The sequence below is a fragment of the Excalfactoria chinensis genome, chromosome Z, assembly GCF_039878825.1.
Source record: "Excalfactoria chinensis isolate bCotChi1 chromosome Z, bCotChi1.hap2, whole genome shotgun sequence".
Taxonomy (NCBI): Eukaryota; Metazoa; Chordata; class Aves; order Galliformes; family Phasianidae; genus Excalfactoria; species Excalfactoria chinensis.
The window spans coordinates 58,963,839-58,983,891 of NC_092857.1; the positions used below are offsets into that span (position 1 = coordinate 58,963,839).

Sequence of the window (20,053 nt, forward strand, 5' to 3'; positions counted from 1 at the left end):
GAGATGTATTTGTTCAAGAAAGGCCAGCATTTCTACCACCAGCTTTCTCATATTAACTCAAAATCATCATTCTCTGCATTTGAGTATCTTTCTTGTCTCATTGATGTGACACTAAACATTAAAAAATGTGAAGACAGGAAACACATTCTGGACCATTTATCTAACTGAAGCTTATGCTAAAGCTTCCTGGACAGGATCCGACTCAGAAAGCCAAACACACAAACAAAATAACCTTCTCTCAGACACATGCGTGAAGAAGGAAAAAAAACAACAAAAAAAGGAACATGGGTCATATGTGTCATTTGTCACTCCTGCTCCAAAGTGAGTGTCAGCTTTTCAGTTCTTCTGTTGTGTGTTTGTAGTTCAAGGACTGCTCAGCCTGCAGAAATTCTTGAGCTGCTCTGAAGAAGAGTGATCCCCTCACAATGGCCTATTTAACAAGGACCAGTGCCAAATGCAGAATGCATCATCCTCTGGGGTTGCCACACTACCCTCTTCTGTTCAGGCTTTTCGTAGACTATCTCCATGCAGATCATCCAAATTCCTCATTGACATTTTTCACTTTACAACCCACCAAATGAGCTTTCTCTCCAATAAAACTTTCTTGCTTCATTTTTATGGCATTTATAATGGCAATTATAATTTATAATTTAATTTCCCACAAGAAAACAGACATATACAAAAGAGAAAACACAATCTCAGCAAAAACTTCCCAGAATATTAAATCCTGCATATTAGCCAATCATTTGATTCTTTTTCCTTCAAATAAAAAAGGATTTATTCTAATTCATTCCCCATAAAAACTCCCTCAATTTTCTCTACCTGGGCAAGTTATTCTTTGTATATTCTCCTTATGATTAGACAAGATAACCTGCTGAGATATTCAGAATGAACCCATATAGAAAGTGGAAAGTGGAAAGTAGTAATAAGTATTAACTGACCTCAGAAAAGGGTGAGGAAAGTATTTCCTTCCCACTGCACTTCCATTAATGCCTTCAAGAGGTTCATCCCAACTAGCATCTAACAGAGTTCTCAACAGAAACAATAAAAGCTCGTTAATTGTCTAGTGATCTTTGTTATTAAAATAGAAATAAAAAATATTGTGTTAGATATATATTTCTTACATGAATGCAAAGTGAAAGAGATCAGAAAAGAAAGCTGGATTTCAGTACTGACACTGTGCATGGCACTATGCATTACTGTCAACTTCTCTTTGTCACAGGACAGTTAACCTTGAACAGCACAGCACAAAAATACACCTACCATAAAGACAGATAACTAACTCAAGCTCTGATCTACATTCTCAGATCTCGTCACATGCAGGTCCTGTGTTTTTCTCATTTATTCCTCATGGCTAATCTAGCAAACAGCTTAAGCCTTCACAGACTATGCAATGAGGCAGCAAAACGAATGTTCTGTTAAAGAGTGACTGTGAGCCACTCAGGATGTTAAGGGCAGACAATGTGAGGAGAGATACAATGTTCTGTGGCAGGAATCCTGACTTCAACCACATAAATCCCTGTCCACCAAGCTGCGGAGTTTGCTGTTTTGTATTCCCAAATTGTCAGAAAATGAGAGACAAAGAGTTGAGCAGTAAAGCTTGTAAAGAAGTGTGCTTGGTGACCAACCTTCCACACACCAAAAACACGTGGTTTGGGAGTGCACTTGCATTCTAAACTCTTGTCGAAAATTTGTGGATTTATGAATATTTCCAGTAATCTGTAATAAAATAAAATTTATGGTAGAATTTACAGTATAAATAAACAGAAAGAAGATGAATTTGAGTTTAGATTTAAACAGGAAACCTACTGTAGAATCTTTTCTAAATCAAACTTGATAAATCAAACAGTATTTAAGAAATGGCTTATGATGCACTTCTGAGCCTAGTTTTTTAGTCAGTTTCTTCAGAAGATATTCCAAGTAAAAAGCACGTGAATAATTGTAAATATTTCTAAACATCTAGATTACATAGAGGAGATGACAAAAGTAACTCCATGACAAAAACTGCCAGACCAAGGTGCAACATTTGCTTTAAATACAGATGTAATCCATGGCCCCACTACCCTAACTAAGCAGAGAGGTGTAATAATTTAAATTATAGAGCATCTCAAAGCAATTGTATAATCACAGTGGAGAAAAAATAGCTTTCCTTAATGTGATCTGGAAAATTATGGAAAAGATGGAACTGGCAGGAAAAGAAAGGGTCACTGGTCTCAAGAAACAGCGCTGTTTAGCAAGAGAGGAATAGATTATGGAACAAAGATATACAGATGTTTTCTTGTTGCTCTGTTCTCATTGTTTAACTGTTCAATCCTTTAAAAAGCAGAGTGTCTTCCATTCTGGATAGATTCTCTGTACCCTGTTTCCAGGTATTTTTTAATAATCTTACAGAACAATGTTCTCATTGTTTCAAGTTTCATACTTGATGATGAGCAGAAGTGACATCTCCATCTTACTTGTTCTATTTACTTCAACTTTATGCTACCGTAAATTCAATTCATTTCACATTTTACATGAATGATAATGCTATTAGGAGAGAAAGAATCACAACAGTAGGTATTGCAGTTTCAGATTAACATAGACAGACAAAGACCTGGTCTGACCCACCAGATCGCTGCCTCTCCAAGCGCTGTCCCTAAACCATGTCAGAATTGCTCCTGGCTTCCCTGTACAGATAAAGGGAGAGAAGTGACACATGCAACTTTGGAGGCACCCTCCAGGGAAGAGGAGCAGCCACTCAGTACTGTTCCCTGAGTCAGTGCCATGAAGATGGCAGAGGGCAGCTCCCTAATTGTGCACTGCATCAACAGAGCCCTGCAGCCAGGCAACACAGAGACCACAGGCAGAGCGCACCCGTAAGGGAGCCATGGGCCATGAACACTGAACATTTCAGTTCTCAGTACTACCTGAACTGATGCAAAGTATGTATGGTCTGTGTACCTTCATCTCACTATATATTTTCCATGTATGTTGAAAGTGATTTTTTTGTGTGTGTGTCAAGTACAATAAATCTGAGAGTATTTGCTTTCTCTGTCACCCCTCTCCCCCATTAAAACATCCAGCAAAGCCTTAGGCCCTCTTAATCATTCAGCAGCAAGTGGGCAATTTTAAAGTAGAAATCTTTCAAATTCTTTTGACAAGTGCTGCAAATTACTACCATGAATCTTCTTAGCAGATATGGGAACACAGCTACCTGACCTAAACAAGAGTTTTACAGCTGCATTTACAAAATTTCTGCACCTTATTTACTTATTACATCCTATATAAATGATAAAACCTCTTCTAGTAGCTTGGCAAATTACTGGACAAAAGGTAGTGTAACTGAATAACTGAAATACAAGCATTTTCCACAATTTTCAACCAAAGAAAGGTCTCCAATTTTGGAAAAATAAGCATTTAAACTGATAGAAAGAAAACTAAAACTGAAGTAATACCACCGGCTATACTAGGAAAATATAGTGTTTCAGACAATCAGGTATAATTATCTGTGCCTGTACTAAAACTTAATAGGTTAGAATAGCCAAGAGCATCATAGGTATCATCCCATAGTAGAATAATAATAATTCACAAAATTATTTCACTGTCACAGAAATCCTGTGAAGGTGATGTTTTATAGCTTGAATGTTTATACAACAGTGTGCCTTCTAGAATCCCTGTAACAGTACAAGAAAATAATATATTCTCATTGCTAGCATTTAACTACCTTAACATTTCTTGTTCATTGTTCTCCTTCTGACCTCCTTTTCTCATCTTTTCCTAACTCCTTTCAACAGATATAGGATACAAAAAGTACCATTCGTAGCACCCAACTCATTCCAAATTGCCTACCTTATATTTAGTATGTGTGTCATGATATCACAAGAAGCAAAGAAATAAAAAAGCACATGATTTTTGACTAAAGATAGTATAACCAATTTTTGAATGTGTGACTAATTATTAATAGGCCTTCAATTTTTCAATACTGCAAAACCGCATAGTTGCATAACATGCCATATTTTATCACACTGTCACATTACTGCACAATTACCAACTAAGAATGTGCTTTTAAAAATATGTATATACATACACGCATATTACAAGTCTCAAAAATAAGTAACTATGACTTACTCAGATTGGTAGTTATAATTAATATGTGACCATAAATGTTTAATTTTTTACAAGTAGGTTTTCATCTTTAGAACTAATACTTGATATTTACAAAGTATTGCATTCCAGTTACCGAACAAAAACCTTAAATACTTAAATTAAGCAGTAATGGTGAGATAGCAAGAATATCAATGACACTGCAGAGACTTGTTACTATGAGAATCATTTGACAGCTCTCAGAAAATGCTATAAAGTCAGAAATCATATGTGCACAACTCCATTACTTGGGCTCCTATTAATGAGCTACTTCTTGAAATAAATCAGTTTTATTTCTTATCTTGCGCCAAAAAGAATCATGAGCTATTAGTGATACCCCTCAGCTGAAAGATTCTGACAGAGGCTAGAAGCTAGAAAACCGATTGTTGACCTACAACAACATATTAATATTTGAAGTGCATATTTATCCTGATGCGCCCAGGAATACAATATTTTGGCTCTTAATATGAAAAATAAATAAATAAATGATGGGTTTCTAACAGATAAGATTACTTACTGAAGGAAATGTAATATAGCATGCTCAGATGTTCTACTCACTTGAATACTCATGCTATCTTTAGTGTGCTGACTATATTGATCCTGGTAAACTATGTTTATCCAACCAGACTACTGCTATCTGAACCAACTGAACCATCCCCACACAAAGAAAAGCAAAGAAATATAGCAGGGTAAGTTCAGCATCTCTACCTTCAAAACATCAGCTGCAGTAATGACAGTAAAACACCCTCAGCTGTCACAACTTTCACTTCATATATACTAAGTAGTAGCCAACTTTACCCAATGAACAGGTCTGAATCTTGAAATCACTTTTATATTTTATTTATATCACAAATGCTATCACACTGATGAAGGCTTTTCATGTTTCTCTGAGGAGTAATGCGTTGCTGTGTATTGGTGTCTCTGTGTGCGGGCTGGAGGGGAAAGGCAGTAGGTTGTTACTGCAGTGGACTGACACTGATATAACAGGTACCATTAGAGCTCAAAATCCACATATGGACTTTCCTCACCAACAGCAGAGTCTGCCAAACCATGAACAGGATTAACATTTTGTTTCTTTTGAAGGAAGATTTGGGATAATATCATCTCCCAGACTATTTCTCTGGGCTTACAGAATCACAGAGTGGTTTGGATTGGAAGGAACCTTTAAGATCATCTAGATCCAGCCCCTCTGCTACAGACATAGACGCCTTCAGCTAGGTTGCTCAAACCTCCATCTATCCTGGTCTTGAAAGCCTTCAGTGTCTCAACACCCTCACATTCTTTACAATTTCTTTCTAATTTCTAGCATAAATCTACCCTCTTCCAGTTTAAAGTGATTTCCCCTCATTGTGTTCCTACATGTCCTTATAAAAAGTCCCTCCCCTCATGTAGCCCTCCTTCAGGTACTGGAGAGGCTGCTATGAGGTCCCTCATAGCCTTGTCTTCTCCAGAGCACCAGCTCTCTCAGCCTGTCCCTCAGGGAAGGTGCTTCAGGCCACTGATCGTATTTGTGGCTCTCCTCTGGACCCGCTCCAACAACTTGACGATGGAAAAAAACAAGCTCTACAGGAAGGTACTTGCAGTTTCCAACAGACAGCGCAGATTCTCATGATTCTAAAATATACCTCTTGAGCTAGTTTTTAACATCCCTTAAAATCCCTTAAAAAAAAAACAACACTACTGCTTTGTATTCCTAATCACAGTATTAGCCTTCTTCTTAAGGGGTCTCCAACTCACTACAAGCTGTCTGATGTGTCCAGCGCATCCTTTTTTATACTGTACCTCTGCAGCTGCAAGCAGCAATAGTGTAGATTGGGAACAACTGAGCATCAGTCACACACTATGCTGGATGCCCTCTCCACTTAGTAATGGCAATAGTTAAGTATAAAAAAAAAAATTCTTCCAATCACTGTATCTAAAAGTCATTCCACAGTGAAAATAAGTTCTTTGATGAGGTTAGCTCCTCTGGAACCTCCAGTCAGCTCCACATCTTCTCCAAGTATTTCTCCTTACATTAACATACAAATATTCAGTATTTCCCATAGTATTAATTCCATCTTCGTTTCTCCTTGAACTGTTTTTCACTCTATGAAAGACTAATCTAACTAAGAATAAGAGTTTTTTATATACTGTTATGCACACATACCCATAAATATCTTAATGCTCAGAAGACTGGTAACAAGTTGATATTCTACTGAAGAATATATGAGTTTGCCAAATTAGCCCAAGTATTCTGTGACAAATACGGTGGTAGAACTGACATCTTCTGAGTATTTCATATTACCTTTCAGCACCATTATTGTAATTCAATAATAGCCTCTACATTACATCTGCTACTCTGAAAGTTCATCTGAACTGTGAAGTCAGTAGAACTGATATTCAAGCTACAATGTTTCCTACCTTTCAATTATGATAAGACTGCATAAAGCTCAGCAGTGCCACCTAAACAGATCAACTGACTCCAGAACTGGAAGCAAACTGCTGTGCTTCACGTGATAGGTGCAGAAGTCAGGTCTGCTCAAATAGCGGGGATTTGAGGTAATGAAGGAATAAACAAGCACGTAGTCTGTAGCTAAAATGATTACAGCCAGATTTACACACAACAGCATACAGACGGGAGCCTGGATTGGAGCCTTGCAAACAGGAACAACAGCTGGAGTCACCTCTGTCCTGCAACTCACACTGCAGCACAGCACTGCCCCAGAAAGGCATGCAGATTTCTTGCGCTCTATTTATTCATCCCCAGGCTCACTGGAAGCAGAGAGCGTAGAGTGTAAGCAGTATCCTCTAATTTCAGGACCTTAGTTCCACTAACTAAATACTCTGCAGTAAGTCCTTCCACCTCCCAGAAAATTTATTGCAAATCCTATTTGTGCTTTAAAACAGAGAAGCACAGAAACACAAACAGATGCCACAACTACTGCAAACAGGATTGTGAAAGAAATACCCGAACAAGCAGAGCACACATTGCTGGCAATAAGCATGAAGAGAACCATTAATAATAATAATAATAACTTGTTTCAAAACAGCAATGTCTATTTTACCCTTAACAGGCTGAAGAGTTCTGACCTGATTTGGGTCTCACTTCAACAACATAGGGATAAATTTAAACACTTCAGAATTTGATTTCACATAAACTGACAACTAAGTGAGCATCCACCTAACTGTAAGTGCAGATGATGGAGAGCAATTGCTTAATTCTTCTTATGGATTTAGGCACCTCAGCTCATGGAGAGCACCTACCACAATTCCACATACAGGCCTCTGAAGTCTGTACTGGTGAGGCTAATGACACTGCAGATAGAGGGATAGTACTTCCCTCCCTCCCTCACACATAGTTATTTGGCAGGGCAACCAGAAGCTCCAGCTTCAGTTTCCATGACTGAGGAACTCACGATTGCAATCCCAAAGGGAGCTCTGAACAATCAGTCAAACAAGTTAATTAAATACACCAGATTTATACATTTGGAAAAGTCAGTGCCAATATGAATTTGCAGAAACTGAAGCCCTGGAGGCCAAGGGGCCAAAGATACCCTGGGATGCAGCAGGACCTGGGATGCGGCAGGCCCAGCGCTGCCACTGGGTGATGGGAGGGGCTGCCCCTTCTGCTCTGCTCAGCGTCACCTCCAGGACTGGGTGCCACAGTACAAAAAAGAACATAAACCTTTAAGAGAGTGTCCAAAGGAGGACTACAAGGATGATGAAGGGTCTAGAGGGCAGGATATGTGATGAACGGCTGTGGACCCTGGGTGTGCTCAGCGTAGAGCAGAGGAGCTGAAGGGAGCCTTCAGAGCCCTCATGGTTGCTGCAGCTCCTCACAGGGAGCAGAGGGCAGCGCTGAGCTCTGCTCTGTGTGACAGCGACAGGGCCCGAGGGAACGGCATGGAGCTGTGCCAGGGGAGGGGCGGCTGGGGGTCAGGGACAGGGTCTGCACCAGAGGGCGGTGGGCATGGAACGGGTTGGACAGGGCTGCGGGCACGGCCTTGAGCTGGAGTTCAGGGAGTGTTTGGACACTGCTCTCAGACGCAGGGCTTGGATTTTGGGTGATGCTGTACTGAGGCAGGGACTGGATGCATGGTTCCCTTCACCTTGGGATATGATTCTATGAATTTGCCGCTTTATTTGAGAAAACTTTGCTTTTCTAGGTTGCCTAGGTTCAGCAGCTGATGTTGAAAGTGTAGCGCTCTTATTTTAAACTCATAATTAAAAAGTCTCAGATCCTGAAATTCTCTCCTCATTTAAAACACACTGCAGCTGACAGAAATTGAAGCAGAAACCGCTTCCTGTAAAATCCAAAACTGTCAGAAAAACCTTCATTTTAGCTATCTCATTTCTATCTTTAATGCAGCAAAAGTTGTACTAAATTAAGTACTGCTTTTTTCTACAGTAACTTTAGAGCAGTTTTGGAGTAGCAGTAAGTAATATTTTATTGTCAGGGAGCAATGGAGACTGAAAGTGTCAAGTTAGCTTTCAAAAAAAAAAAATAGCCGGAGCTTAAAAATGCATTTTCATTGACTCCTTTAGTGAAGATGATACATAACAGCATGGAACTCTTTCACAACTGTGAAGTTCTAGTATGTTACTACTAGCCTATAAAACCCCACAGCATCTTATTTTAGTCATCTCAAGAAGCATGTGTATATTTTCAACAAGTTCTTACTGGTTCTATTCCCATGGTTTTTATGCAGACCTTCTGTTAGTAACTGCTGCTTTCCTGTCTTTCAGCTAATTACCTTCTTACCCCTCTGCTCTGTGTTCTATGTTGAAATGCCTAACACCTATGATTAATTAGTGGGCAACAAGCATATTGATAATTTATTCATTTTTAAAGTGTTTCTAGGGATGCAGAAATCCACAAGACTGTGTAAGAACTTTTCATATAAAACAGGAAAAAATACCACTGTATTACACCTGGCAACTGGCTGTCCCAGAAGCTCAGAGTAAGAAGCAGACTCATTAAGGGCAAAACAGCAACATACACTAAATGAAATGAGTCAGCCAGTAGTCAGCAGAGCTGAACTTTGAAACTGTTTAAGGTACACATTTCTATACACAGGAAGTAAAATGGTTCCTAATTCCTGTTTCCTTCAAGACTTTATCTTCCTCAGGCACTGAATTATATCTGACATTTCATTCTATTCATTTAAAAACCTTTCAAAGACTCTGCTTTTAAGGCACGTGATATAAAAATTAACATTCTTGCTCATACAGGTTAGACTCCCAGCCTGTATTGTCTCTGAAATGAACTAACTGGGGACAGACAAGCATCCACTGTGTGAGTCTGGAGACTCTATCAAATATTCAGTTAATCTGCTTCCTTAGAGAATATGAAGTGTATGTTAATGCATTACCTCCCTCCTAGTTTGTTGGTTATTTTTTATGTACCACTCACTTTTTTATATACATGATACATTTGTTTATAAACAAAGTTCATATATATAAAATACGTGTACATTTTAAAGATGATTTAATGTGAGGTTGACAAACATACCATAATTTAAGAACAGTTACTGTATCTGCTTAATGATTTGTTCTAAACAGGGAAGGAGTTGGGTTTGTTATTTTCAATTCTGTGCAGTAGAGGAATAAATTTAAATGCAAGTTGAAATACTGAATAGTTATGGACCTAAAAGTGCAGAAGTACTTACCACAACATAGGGGTAGACTACAGAACATTATATACCAGATGCAGCCCTCATACTCAGAATTCCTTAAATTATATGAACCCACAAGTATCTGATGGGTCAAAAAACATAAAGTCTATTAAGTCTCATTACATTTCAGAGGAAAGGAAATTAAACAAACAAATAAAAAACAAAAACCACTGATTCTGAAATTAGGGTGCTCTAAATATATATATATATATAGGTAATTATAATTGTCAAGTTTGTAAGAAATTATAGTGAGATAAACCAAGAGCTGAAATGTGCTGTAGTATAGCTCTAATTTCTCAAGAAACAGAATGACAATGTAGCACCAACTGCTTTTAGTTTAGAGAAATTGCAAAAATACGTGTGGAGCCAAATGACTGGAAGATGGCTGTACCTAAGCAAAAACAGTTATGACATACCCTGTGAAATCCTCCAACGCCAAGAGTATCAGAGAGGTATATAAAAATTATGCATCAAATTTTAAAGATGGTAGACAGACACTGGAAGAGATTACGCAACAGATATTCCAGGAACATAAATTTCCCCTGTCAGCATCCCCTCCAAATAGATGCACAATGGATGAAGCCACACCTGAGAAAATCTGAATGTTTCCACAGTCCTTTAGCTTCTGTTAATAGACAGGGCCCAGAGAAGTACTCAATAGGAGATATTAAAGGCACTGATTGTAATAAAATCATTTTTGATTATGAATCCCCAACTGCATGCAAAAACATTGCTTACATGACAGTAAAATTTCCAACTCCAACAAAAATGCATTTGCATTATGTTTTGCTCTAGTCATCACACAAAATTATAGGTTTGTACTGACTGGCATTCAGACTTCAAGCTATGGAGTGACTGATAAGGTTCCTTAGGTGTATCTGCCATATAAGAAAATCTTTGCATTCAGTTCATATTCTCTTCCTGAGAAAAACAGATACAGACATACTGTAAGAGTTCAATTTCAAATTACTATTTCCCTCAGTCCTTTGTTTTGTCAAGATGTGCATGCTTTAAATCCAGCCCAACTTGTAAATATGTACTTGCTAAAGACATGTTTTCCCCCCAAATTCATTTGAGTGCATGAAATCCATTCCTTTATACTTCAGTTCTGACAGGTTCTGAAGAGGAGGAGAAACTGTAATACCAAAAATGCCAAAAGCCCTGTGTCAGCTGAGTGCCTCTCATACTAAATAATGAAAATTTAAAAGGAGAAGAATGTATTTCTTAATCAGAGTCTTAGATCCATGAATACAGTATGTCAGACATTGCTGTAAATAATTATTCTATTTCTTGTACAGAAGGTCTCTTGCTTCCAAGTACTTCTGATTAGGGTTTACATTATACAATTAAATGCTGACCACTCAAGTAAGAAGCAGATCAGTCAAAAGAGCTGTATTCTCATGAACAAAAAGAAAAACAAAACACAAAACAATGCAAGCGTTTCTCTGCAGCATGCCAATTCTTTTTGAAAATCTCAGGAAACATAGAATGCAAATAATGACAATAAAACTTTTTTTAAGCAATATTCAAAAAAATTCCTTAGTTACACTGAGTGCCTTCCAGGGCAATATCTTTACATATGAAAAAATACACACTTCATGAAAAAAAGACTAAGTGAGTGTGGTCTGATTCCATAAGATTCTTGGCATAACGGTAAGAAAAAAAATATCCAAAAAAGGGCTGTTTTCAGATTTTCACATTTCTTCACTTACCCCCTGGATTTCAGAGCCTTACAGGACTACTACTTCTATATTCTGAATGTTCTACAGCGTTCTGTAACAAACTGGCCTGCCACCATGTCTATTAGATTGTTTCAACAAAACAGATCCTTCTGAGATGCAGAGAGTCTGCTATGCACCTGACAAAGCTGTTCTCAAATCTAATCACACTAATATGTTCAAAATGAGTTTTCTAGGCATTACATAACAAGAACTAAAGGCAGGGAGCTCTGTCTTCCCGACTGATTGACACGCTTAGGTTTATGTAATGTTACACAAGGAAGAAAGACACTATCTCCATCTCCCCTGCTCTCAGCACTAGCAGACTTACAGGAAAAAATCTGAGGAGATCATCTTTTCTCTGCTGAGGTACACCTGGTTTCCACCTCCTTTTAGGTAAGCTAAGCATACTAAACTTTAAGATTTACTCTGTCTGGCATTTTCTTCAGCCTGTGAAATGTCTTTAGGACAACTCAAGGCTCTGTTTCTCAATGTCTTCTTAACAACACAGATACTGCATGCAATACTCTGATGTCCTCAGCCATACCTTCCTCAGAAGTAACATCAACTCTTCTTACAGTCATGATTTTATAAATCTCAAAGTCACTTCTGCTGATTTTGCTGACTTGTTGCATTAGGCATTCTGGCTGACCTGCTTGCTAAGACCCCTTTTATAATTTCTCTTTTCCAGGATGCTATATGGCTCTCTCAGAGAATACATCTACATTCCTTAACTCTCAACATATAAATACCAATTTTGACTGCATTTACGAAATGGCGTTGGTTGTTGTTGTTGGTTTTTTTTGAGGCTATGGTATAAGGTCACTCCAAGTGCCATCTGTGCTTTTCTGTATCTCTCTGCTGTCCGTCTTATTAACAACAAATGTGATGTGATCTAAAAAGATCATTTAATACAATGTTAAAAGCCTTCAATGGACTGTTTTCAAAACCTTCAGCTGAAATATCTCTGGTCAATGACTATTTTTAACACGAATTTTAATACTATACACAGCAAAAAATGTTAAGACATAATTGTGAAGTATTAGATCAGCTCCTTGTAATGCTGTCCCATACATTAAAGGTTAAATTTATATCTTAAGTCTCCCACCCCAGCATAGGATCACTAGCACTGAAAGAAAGGTAGTATTGCTACAAACCTGTCACCCTGGGCCTCCTGCTGTTAGAACTTCACCAAGCTGATTCACAGCTGTTTTCATTTGCCACGTGCACACACACTCTCAAGTGCAGTAGGTGGCACTGCACGTTACATCCTGATGCAGTAGATATAAAAAGAGAATACTGAATCTTGAATTTTAAAATTAAAATTTCAATGACATTTTCAATAGATGTAAGCATTAATCATCCCTTTCTTGGCATGCTTCAAACAAAAGTACTAGATCTGTGTCAACAGAAGCATCAATAACAGACTACATATTGTATTTGAATATACAAGGCTAGTAATATGAAGCCACTAAGTTTCTTTAGCTGTCATTTGAATAACACATGCCAGAAGAACTGTGAGACAACACTTGGTCTTTGTCAGCATTAATTCTTATATAGATACCTGTTTAAGAATTTACATTTTTGTGCATTTCAGCAAACACTGGAAAATATAAGCTAAGGCCAGCCAGGTTTTGTTCCCAGACAAAAGTACTAAGTCACATAGCTTTGCAAACCTCATATTAATTACAATCAATAATGAGAAAATATTCTGAACAGAAAATGTTAAAGGCCATTAATATTAGTTTAAGAACTCCTACATACTGCACACATTTTGATGCATTCAAAGAAAAGTTCACTGCAGCTCTTCACTACAGCTGCCTTGCCCAACCAGCAAGTATTTTTCATAATTCAGACAACTAACAGTTATCAAGACCTCACAATGTTGACTATGAATTATTCAATAGCCCCCCTCCACACAAGCAAAGGTGAGCAAAGGTGGGCACTGACCTACAGTGGGCACCCCATGGGTTAGTGTGTGTTCTGCATGAAATGTGATAGGGTACATTACACACAGATTTATGTTTTCTATATGTACATAATAAAAACACCAAACTAGCAATAAAAAATGTCCCCTCCCTTATAAGCAAGCTGAAGAAAAATAGCCTAGAAACAGAAAGACTAAAATACTGATGAATGTCAGTTTGCCATACAAAAAGGTAAGTTCAAACTTAAATAAATGAACATCTTGTAAAATATGGGGCTTTAAATCCTAGAGTTGTTTCTGGGATTAATACCATCTCACCACTTCTCTGACCACACCATTTTCAAATATATTCAGTGAACTGATAATGACAGCATAAATGGAAAACCTGTATCAGAGTACAAGGGAGCACATCAGTACTGCATGTCCCAAAGAAAACAACCAGACGTGAATGAAAAATAATAATAATAATAATAATAATAATAATAATAATAATAATAATAATAATAATAATAATAAAGTAAGACTGAGTGTTCATAGTCTAACAACAAAAAGCTGGAATTACACAAGATTTGCTCAGAAAATACAGCAGCAAGTGACTGCTGGGCCAACCAAAGACCATCGGTATTGCAGTAAAATAACATCATCCAACCAGAAAATGAAAAACCAAAAATAGCCAACCAAATAAATCTGAATCAGTCTGAATCAACAAACCACAGGATGTGTATAGACAAATTCATGTTCATTACTGCAGAACGCTGGTTATGATGTGTTTCTAAAAAATTTCAGTAATTTAGATCTTCCTGTAAAAATGAAAGACAAAGCATAGCCTTTGAAAGAACCTAAAATGTGGAACAGTTGCTTAATTGCACTTGCAAGAAAATGTGCTTGTTGAATAAGCATGAAAATAGAAGAAAATTTGCAAGTAAATTTTAAGGACCAGTTAATTTTCATCTATTCCCTCATGTATTTTAAGATAGCTCAGGAGATTTTTCTATATGCTTTTAACAATGCTATGAATTTATCCAGTAGTTCATTCTGATTTGGTAGTTTAATAATTGCATTGTGGAAAGGTTTCTATCTTTTGTTCAGACATAACCCTTTTCATTTTTAGGAAAGAAATAAGGAACAAAGAAGAAAATGTCAGCATTTATACCCAGAAAACTTTCAATCTCATGACCACAGTTCCTCTTAACTTTACAGGGCACTCAGCTGCACGTGCAGCTAGCTGGCACTGGTTAGGAAGCACCCACTGTATATCAGTCACTTCAGATTTCAGTGGATTATTAGGAACATTTTCTGTCATCTCCTTACCATTAATACTGAAAGAGAAAGCTATCTACACCAGTAACAATGAATTACTGGTGCTTATGGAGATATATCTACAATATGATGATTCTGAAACCGTACAAGTAAAAAGCACTGTCATTCACTCATATGACATTCACCAATGTCATTACCATTTAAAGTAATCTAAAGTAATAACAACAAAACAAACAGAACAAACAAAAAAGAACCATCACAAGAGCGTTCTCTTGCTAGAAAGGGAGGATGACAGTAACAGAAGAGAGCACAGACTGAAATTCCAGTGGCAGCGATGTACTGATCCAGAGGGCTTACAGCTGAAGTTTAGTGAATACTATTAGTATTTTGTTGTTCCTCATCAGCCAAAAAGCAAACAAACAAACCAACAAACAAAATAAAACCCAACTCAATTTTGTTGTGCTTTTCAAGTAACTTTAAATGCACATTCCTCTGAATGAATTTTCAAGAACAACAGCTATAATGTAGAAAATGAGGTTTTCTCTTTTGAAAACAATTTGAAAGTACTTCATTTTAGTAATGATAATCCTTAAGTGACAGGTAATAAAGGAGAACTATCTGTAATTGCTCAGAGAACTATTTTCTCTTAGAGACATCTAGTGAGTTTAATTAAACAGATAATTAGGACAAAGAAGCGTAACTAATTCTTTCTTTCTGAATGATTATGTAAGCGATGCAGTTAAATACAGCTGAAACAATAAGTTTATTCACGTGTATAAGCTTTTCAGAAGACCTAGAGGTATCTGTAAAACATCTCTCATGTTTTACATAACGTAAAGAGGCAGCTGAAAAAGCTCTACCTCACACTACTGTTACATCCTGCCCGCAGAATAAGATACTTGCCAAGTAGAAAATTGAGTTTGTTTGCTGGATTGAAATATGCAGAATCAAAGAATCATAGGGGTTGAAGTGACATCTGGAGAACATCTTGTCCAACCCTCTGCTAAAGCACTTTCCCTACAGCAGGTCATACAGGTAGACATTTAGATGGGTCTTCTAGAATTTTGATTTTGACAAATGAGGATCTAGTTTAAAACCTGTCCACCTAATTTAGTTCCTCCTTATGAGATTCAGTTTCTGAAAGTCTGCAAGGTGACCTCTACTACCTGTCCCTTGTTTAGTAGAAGGAGCCCACAGGAAAAAGAGAAGTTCTATTTGCTATAAGTCTGTCTTGGTTCTTCATGCTAAAGCCCCTACAGAACCAGGGCTAAATATATTCAGTATGCTCATTAAACACTGTCATTTACATAACACAGTAGCATCACCAATCTGCACAACACTGCAGAAGTTAGACGTGAATGAAGGGATATTTCAGTGCTCTTGTGGCATCGTCAATGGCACTTTTTGTTCTCCATCAGTTTCATGATAAAGACTTTCCACTGCTGATTTCACAAAATAAATCTGCATCCAGAGACTGGCAGCGTAACAGAAAGTAACTAATAAAAACTATGAAAGCAATACAGAGAAGATACGGAGATTTAAATTAGACTCCTCCAATGTCATATAACTAGAGAGCAGTCCAGCTCCAAGCTTCTGTTCTGACAAGGAAATACACAAATGAAGGCACATCTGGAAAGGCCAGAAATCTCTCAAAGAACAAATCTAAACTTAAGCAAAGTCAGTTGTCCAGCTGCCAAGAACGCACACTATGAATGTATATCTAAGTCCAGTAATGAACACATTACAGCCTGCTTCACTGCAGCAAAGATGTTGACAGTAATTCTTAATAAGCAAATCAAAATAAGAGGTAATTGAAATGAAATCCCTCCCTTCAAGAATTAAGGTATTGCAATCATCTGCTGTCACTAATCACCAGAAAGCCTGGGAATGGAGACTAAAAGGTACCTCACTATGAGATACTGGAAACCGATAGCTTATGAGAAAAGCCTGTAAGGTTTATGTACCCAAGTTGCACAAACTGTAGAATCACTGTGAACAAAGAATATTCATTTTCCAACAAATAGACTTTTTTGCTTTGTTCTTAGAACCTGGTCAAATATTTGCTCAATTTTTTTTATTTTATTTTTCCAACTGGCAGCACTCTTGACACTTTAAAATGTACATGACAATGGTATTGAAATAACTAATACATCATATAATCAGTAAGGAATACATTTAAAAAGTCAAACAACTTCCTGACTATACCCTTAACATAATACAAGAACAACAGTATAATCATAAACTATCAGACAGCATCTGGAATAGATCTTCTATCAGAAACCAGTTCTGTGGCATACCAGATTATATAGAAGTCACTAACAACCACATGCATATACAGATTCTTGTGGTATTCTTGCATGTAAAAAGTTATCACTTTCTTTCAAAAACTGAATATCAGTGTTTCTTTAGAACTCCTCTCATAAGTAACTTCTGTTGAAGAATTAAGTTTTTATGCCACCACTGCATTAATCTTAAAACAAAGAGAAGTACCTTGACTGTCACATGAAAGTCTGAAAATGTCCCAGTTATTATACATTTATCTGAAGCAGCACAGGCATAAGAATATGTGCTTTCAGAAAATGACCAGAGAAAAATCAGGGAAATTGAATGAAAATTGATGCTTTCATTATTTGTATGTTCAGCTGAGATTTGGAATACATCTACTTGGTTTGGGATCTACAGAACCCAAAATACTCCTGGGAGCAAAGAAACAAAGGCCTGCTCCTTTTGAGCTTCAGAATACAAGTTCTTGTAATCTTCCCTCACGTTCTTTAAGCTATGTACTCACTGAGGACATTTATTCTTATGAATAGCCTGAGGTTCAAATCAGAAATTAAACTTCAACTGTGGTTAACCATTCTCATTTAAATAAAGATGATAATTTCCAGACTGTTCCACTCCAGACACCTTATATTGCAATTTTTTCCTGAACTGAATTTTGGATTATTATAAACTGTGAAGTTCAATTTTTATTATAATATAAACAAGATGCTACAGTTTTGCAAAAGCAGAACAAAACCTCCTAATCTGTCTCAACACCAGGCAGGTGTGCTCTGCCTTTCAATGGCTGCAGCTAGCTGAGATTTAACACAAATTAGCTATAAAGAAGGTAGCTCAAAAACACACATGAATTTAGACTCAGCTAAATGAACAGCCAAGAAAAGCTGCAGAAATTCTCATGGTGGTTACTTCTAACCAATGGCCTCACTGGTGAACTTACAGTAAATGACAGAGAAATTGGTGGTTAATAATTAACTCATCACCATCACTATGACATGGGTATGTAAGGCATACTATTAACCATAGAAACAGAAACAGGCAGATACAACTTGCTCAAGAGATTTTGTTGAGCACACCCAGGCCCCCAGCACACAGATCTGCACTCTGCCTACACAGCCCCATCACCGGTTCATAAAACAGCCTCATAGTCAGCAGAACCTGTACAAACAAAATCAGTTAATCACATCACTGGAGAAATGCATAATAAGACATAAAAAGACAGAAAAGGTCCTGAAACACCAAGCAGAGGAGGAGTTTCTAAACTAAGTTAGTTCACATAGATGTTTGAAAAGAAGTATTCTGCCAGGCAGGGATAGCTCACAGGCTCTGATCAGAAGCACATCATGCAGTTACCTTGCTGTATGTATTCAGAGTACCAGTTCCTCTTAGCAAGCCAGTTTCCTTGAAGCATTTTTGCAGAGGACCATAGACACCTACGGAGCCACACGTATTCATCTCCCTTTGTAACACAGCTGCTCCCCTCATGAGCTGGTTCCCTTCCTGGTCAGAGCTGCAGCCAGGAGAAGGTTTTTTATATTGCAGGCAGGACAAAACAAGGAGATTAGCCGGAGCCTGCAGAATCAGAATTTACAAATATACACCCAGCGCTGTTTGGATAGTGTTTTTTCCTGAGAGCAGAACAAATTCTGCCATTTGCAATCTGTGCAGTATTCAGACTTCTTGATAAATTCTGGCTTCTCAACATCAGCAGTGACCTTCGCTTATGCTCAGTTTGGCAAGCAAGCTCTGCAGCCCACCTAGAAGAGAGTCTGAAACTCCGGTCACACCACTGGTGCAGAGCTCCTGCACTGCTTCATTCCAGCATCATTAGCTTTTAGTTTTTACAGTATTTAAAGCATATGTTATATAAAATACACTAATTAAAAATAAAAATACAAGAAGTTACACAATGAAGTCCTTAAAAATCTCTTCATAAGAAAACAGATACTTTGTATTTCTGTTGCATTTACACTTCTTCCAGCTGACCAAAAGAAAAAAAAAAAAAAAAAAAAGGTGAAGGGTTACAGACTGTCACGTCTTCATTAAATGGGAGACACTGAGCTCTACGGGGCAGTTCAGTGTTCTGGATTATGTTTGATGGCAGACAGTGAGCTGAACTGGGTCCTACTGCCACGTATTCCAAATAAGCAGTGCAGGGGGTATTTTAAAAAACAAAGCATTTTGAAGCTTCAGGAACATGGAGGATCACAAATGTAAGAGGTACATGTTTGGGAAAAGTGTTAGTAAACAGAGATTAAATTCACATATCTCAGCTGATACAAATAGGAAACCAGGCAAATAGAGTGACTATTGGAAAGTCTCTGAACTTGGTGAACATCTAGCTTCGTTATGTTTATGTCCCATATTTGCAACAACTCAATAAAGCTTAGGGCACACACTTTTTCCTGTCTCTATGATATCTGCTTTTTTGCTTTTGATCAGTTTCAACCTAATTCTTATTTTACATTTCATAGTATGCAAGCAGCTTGAGGTTCTAGGAATAGATCTGCACGTGTTTTCAATCTAAATAATTCAACAAGATCAATTGGTTAAAAAAATAATAATAATAAAAAGATACCACTCTACTCTCTGTGATTTTTAAAATCATTTTTCCTCTTGGGCACTCTAGACAAAACATACCACACACCTATTTTCAGGATTTCATTTGAAAGCACAAGTTCTCTTTTTTCTATTTCTTCCAGAAATTTAATAATGCATAGTATTGGAAGGTATAACAGAACATCCTGACCTCATCAAGGACACTATCTGCTTAAAACAAAACAAAAACCTCTTCCTGTTGTCCCTTCAGAGAAAAGCAACCATTCTCTTGCTTTCCCATAAAATCCTTCATTTAGTCTTTCATCTAGATCTTGAATAGACTGTGGTAGGTCAGTCTTATGCCTTTATTTAGGTGTCGTACAATATAAAAAACCAACAGCCCTGCAGCATCAGATCAGCAGTCTCATTTCTCAGTGGAGTCAGTTCTGTGGGTTTCTCCTTTATATTTAAGCACAGGGGAGGCTGAGATGAAACTATGAACGAATTTCACATTTTTCCTTATGTTTGGAATTTGTCTTCCTATTAGCTACCTC

General features: G+C 37.5%; 1 protein-coding gene across 5 annotated transcripts in view; it reads right to left on the reverse strand.

Annotated features, from left to right (window-relative positions):
* MCTP1 (multiple C2 and transmembrane domain containing 1) overlaps positions 1 to 20,053 on the reverse strand; it is a 246,706-nt gene that overhangs the window by 196,349 nt on the left and 30,304 nt on the right. Inside the window, exon 1 of one of the 5 annotated variants that reach the window (XM_072359053.1) lies at positions 18,315 to 18,448. The exons of the other annotated variants lie outside the window; for them this stretch is intronic. Coding sequence (XP_072215154.1) covers positions 18,315 to 18,446 — 132 coding nt within the window. The 5' untranslated portion in view covers positions 18,447 to 18,448. Of the gene's footprint in view, positions 1 to 18,314; positions 18,449 to 20,053 lie in introns of those variants that run through there. 5 annotated transcript variants of the gene reach the window in all.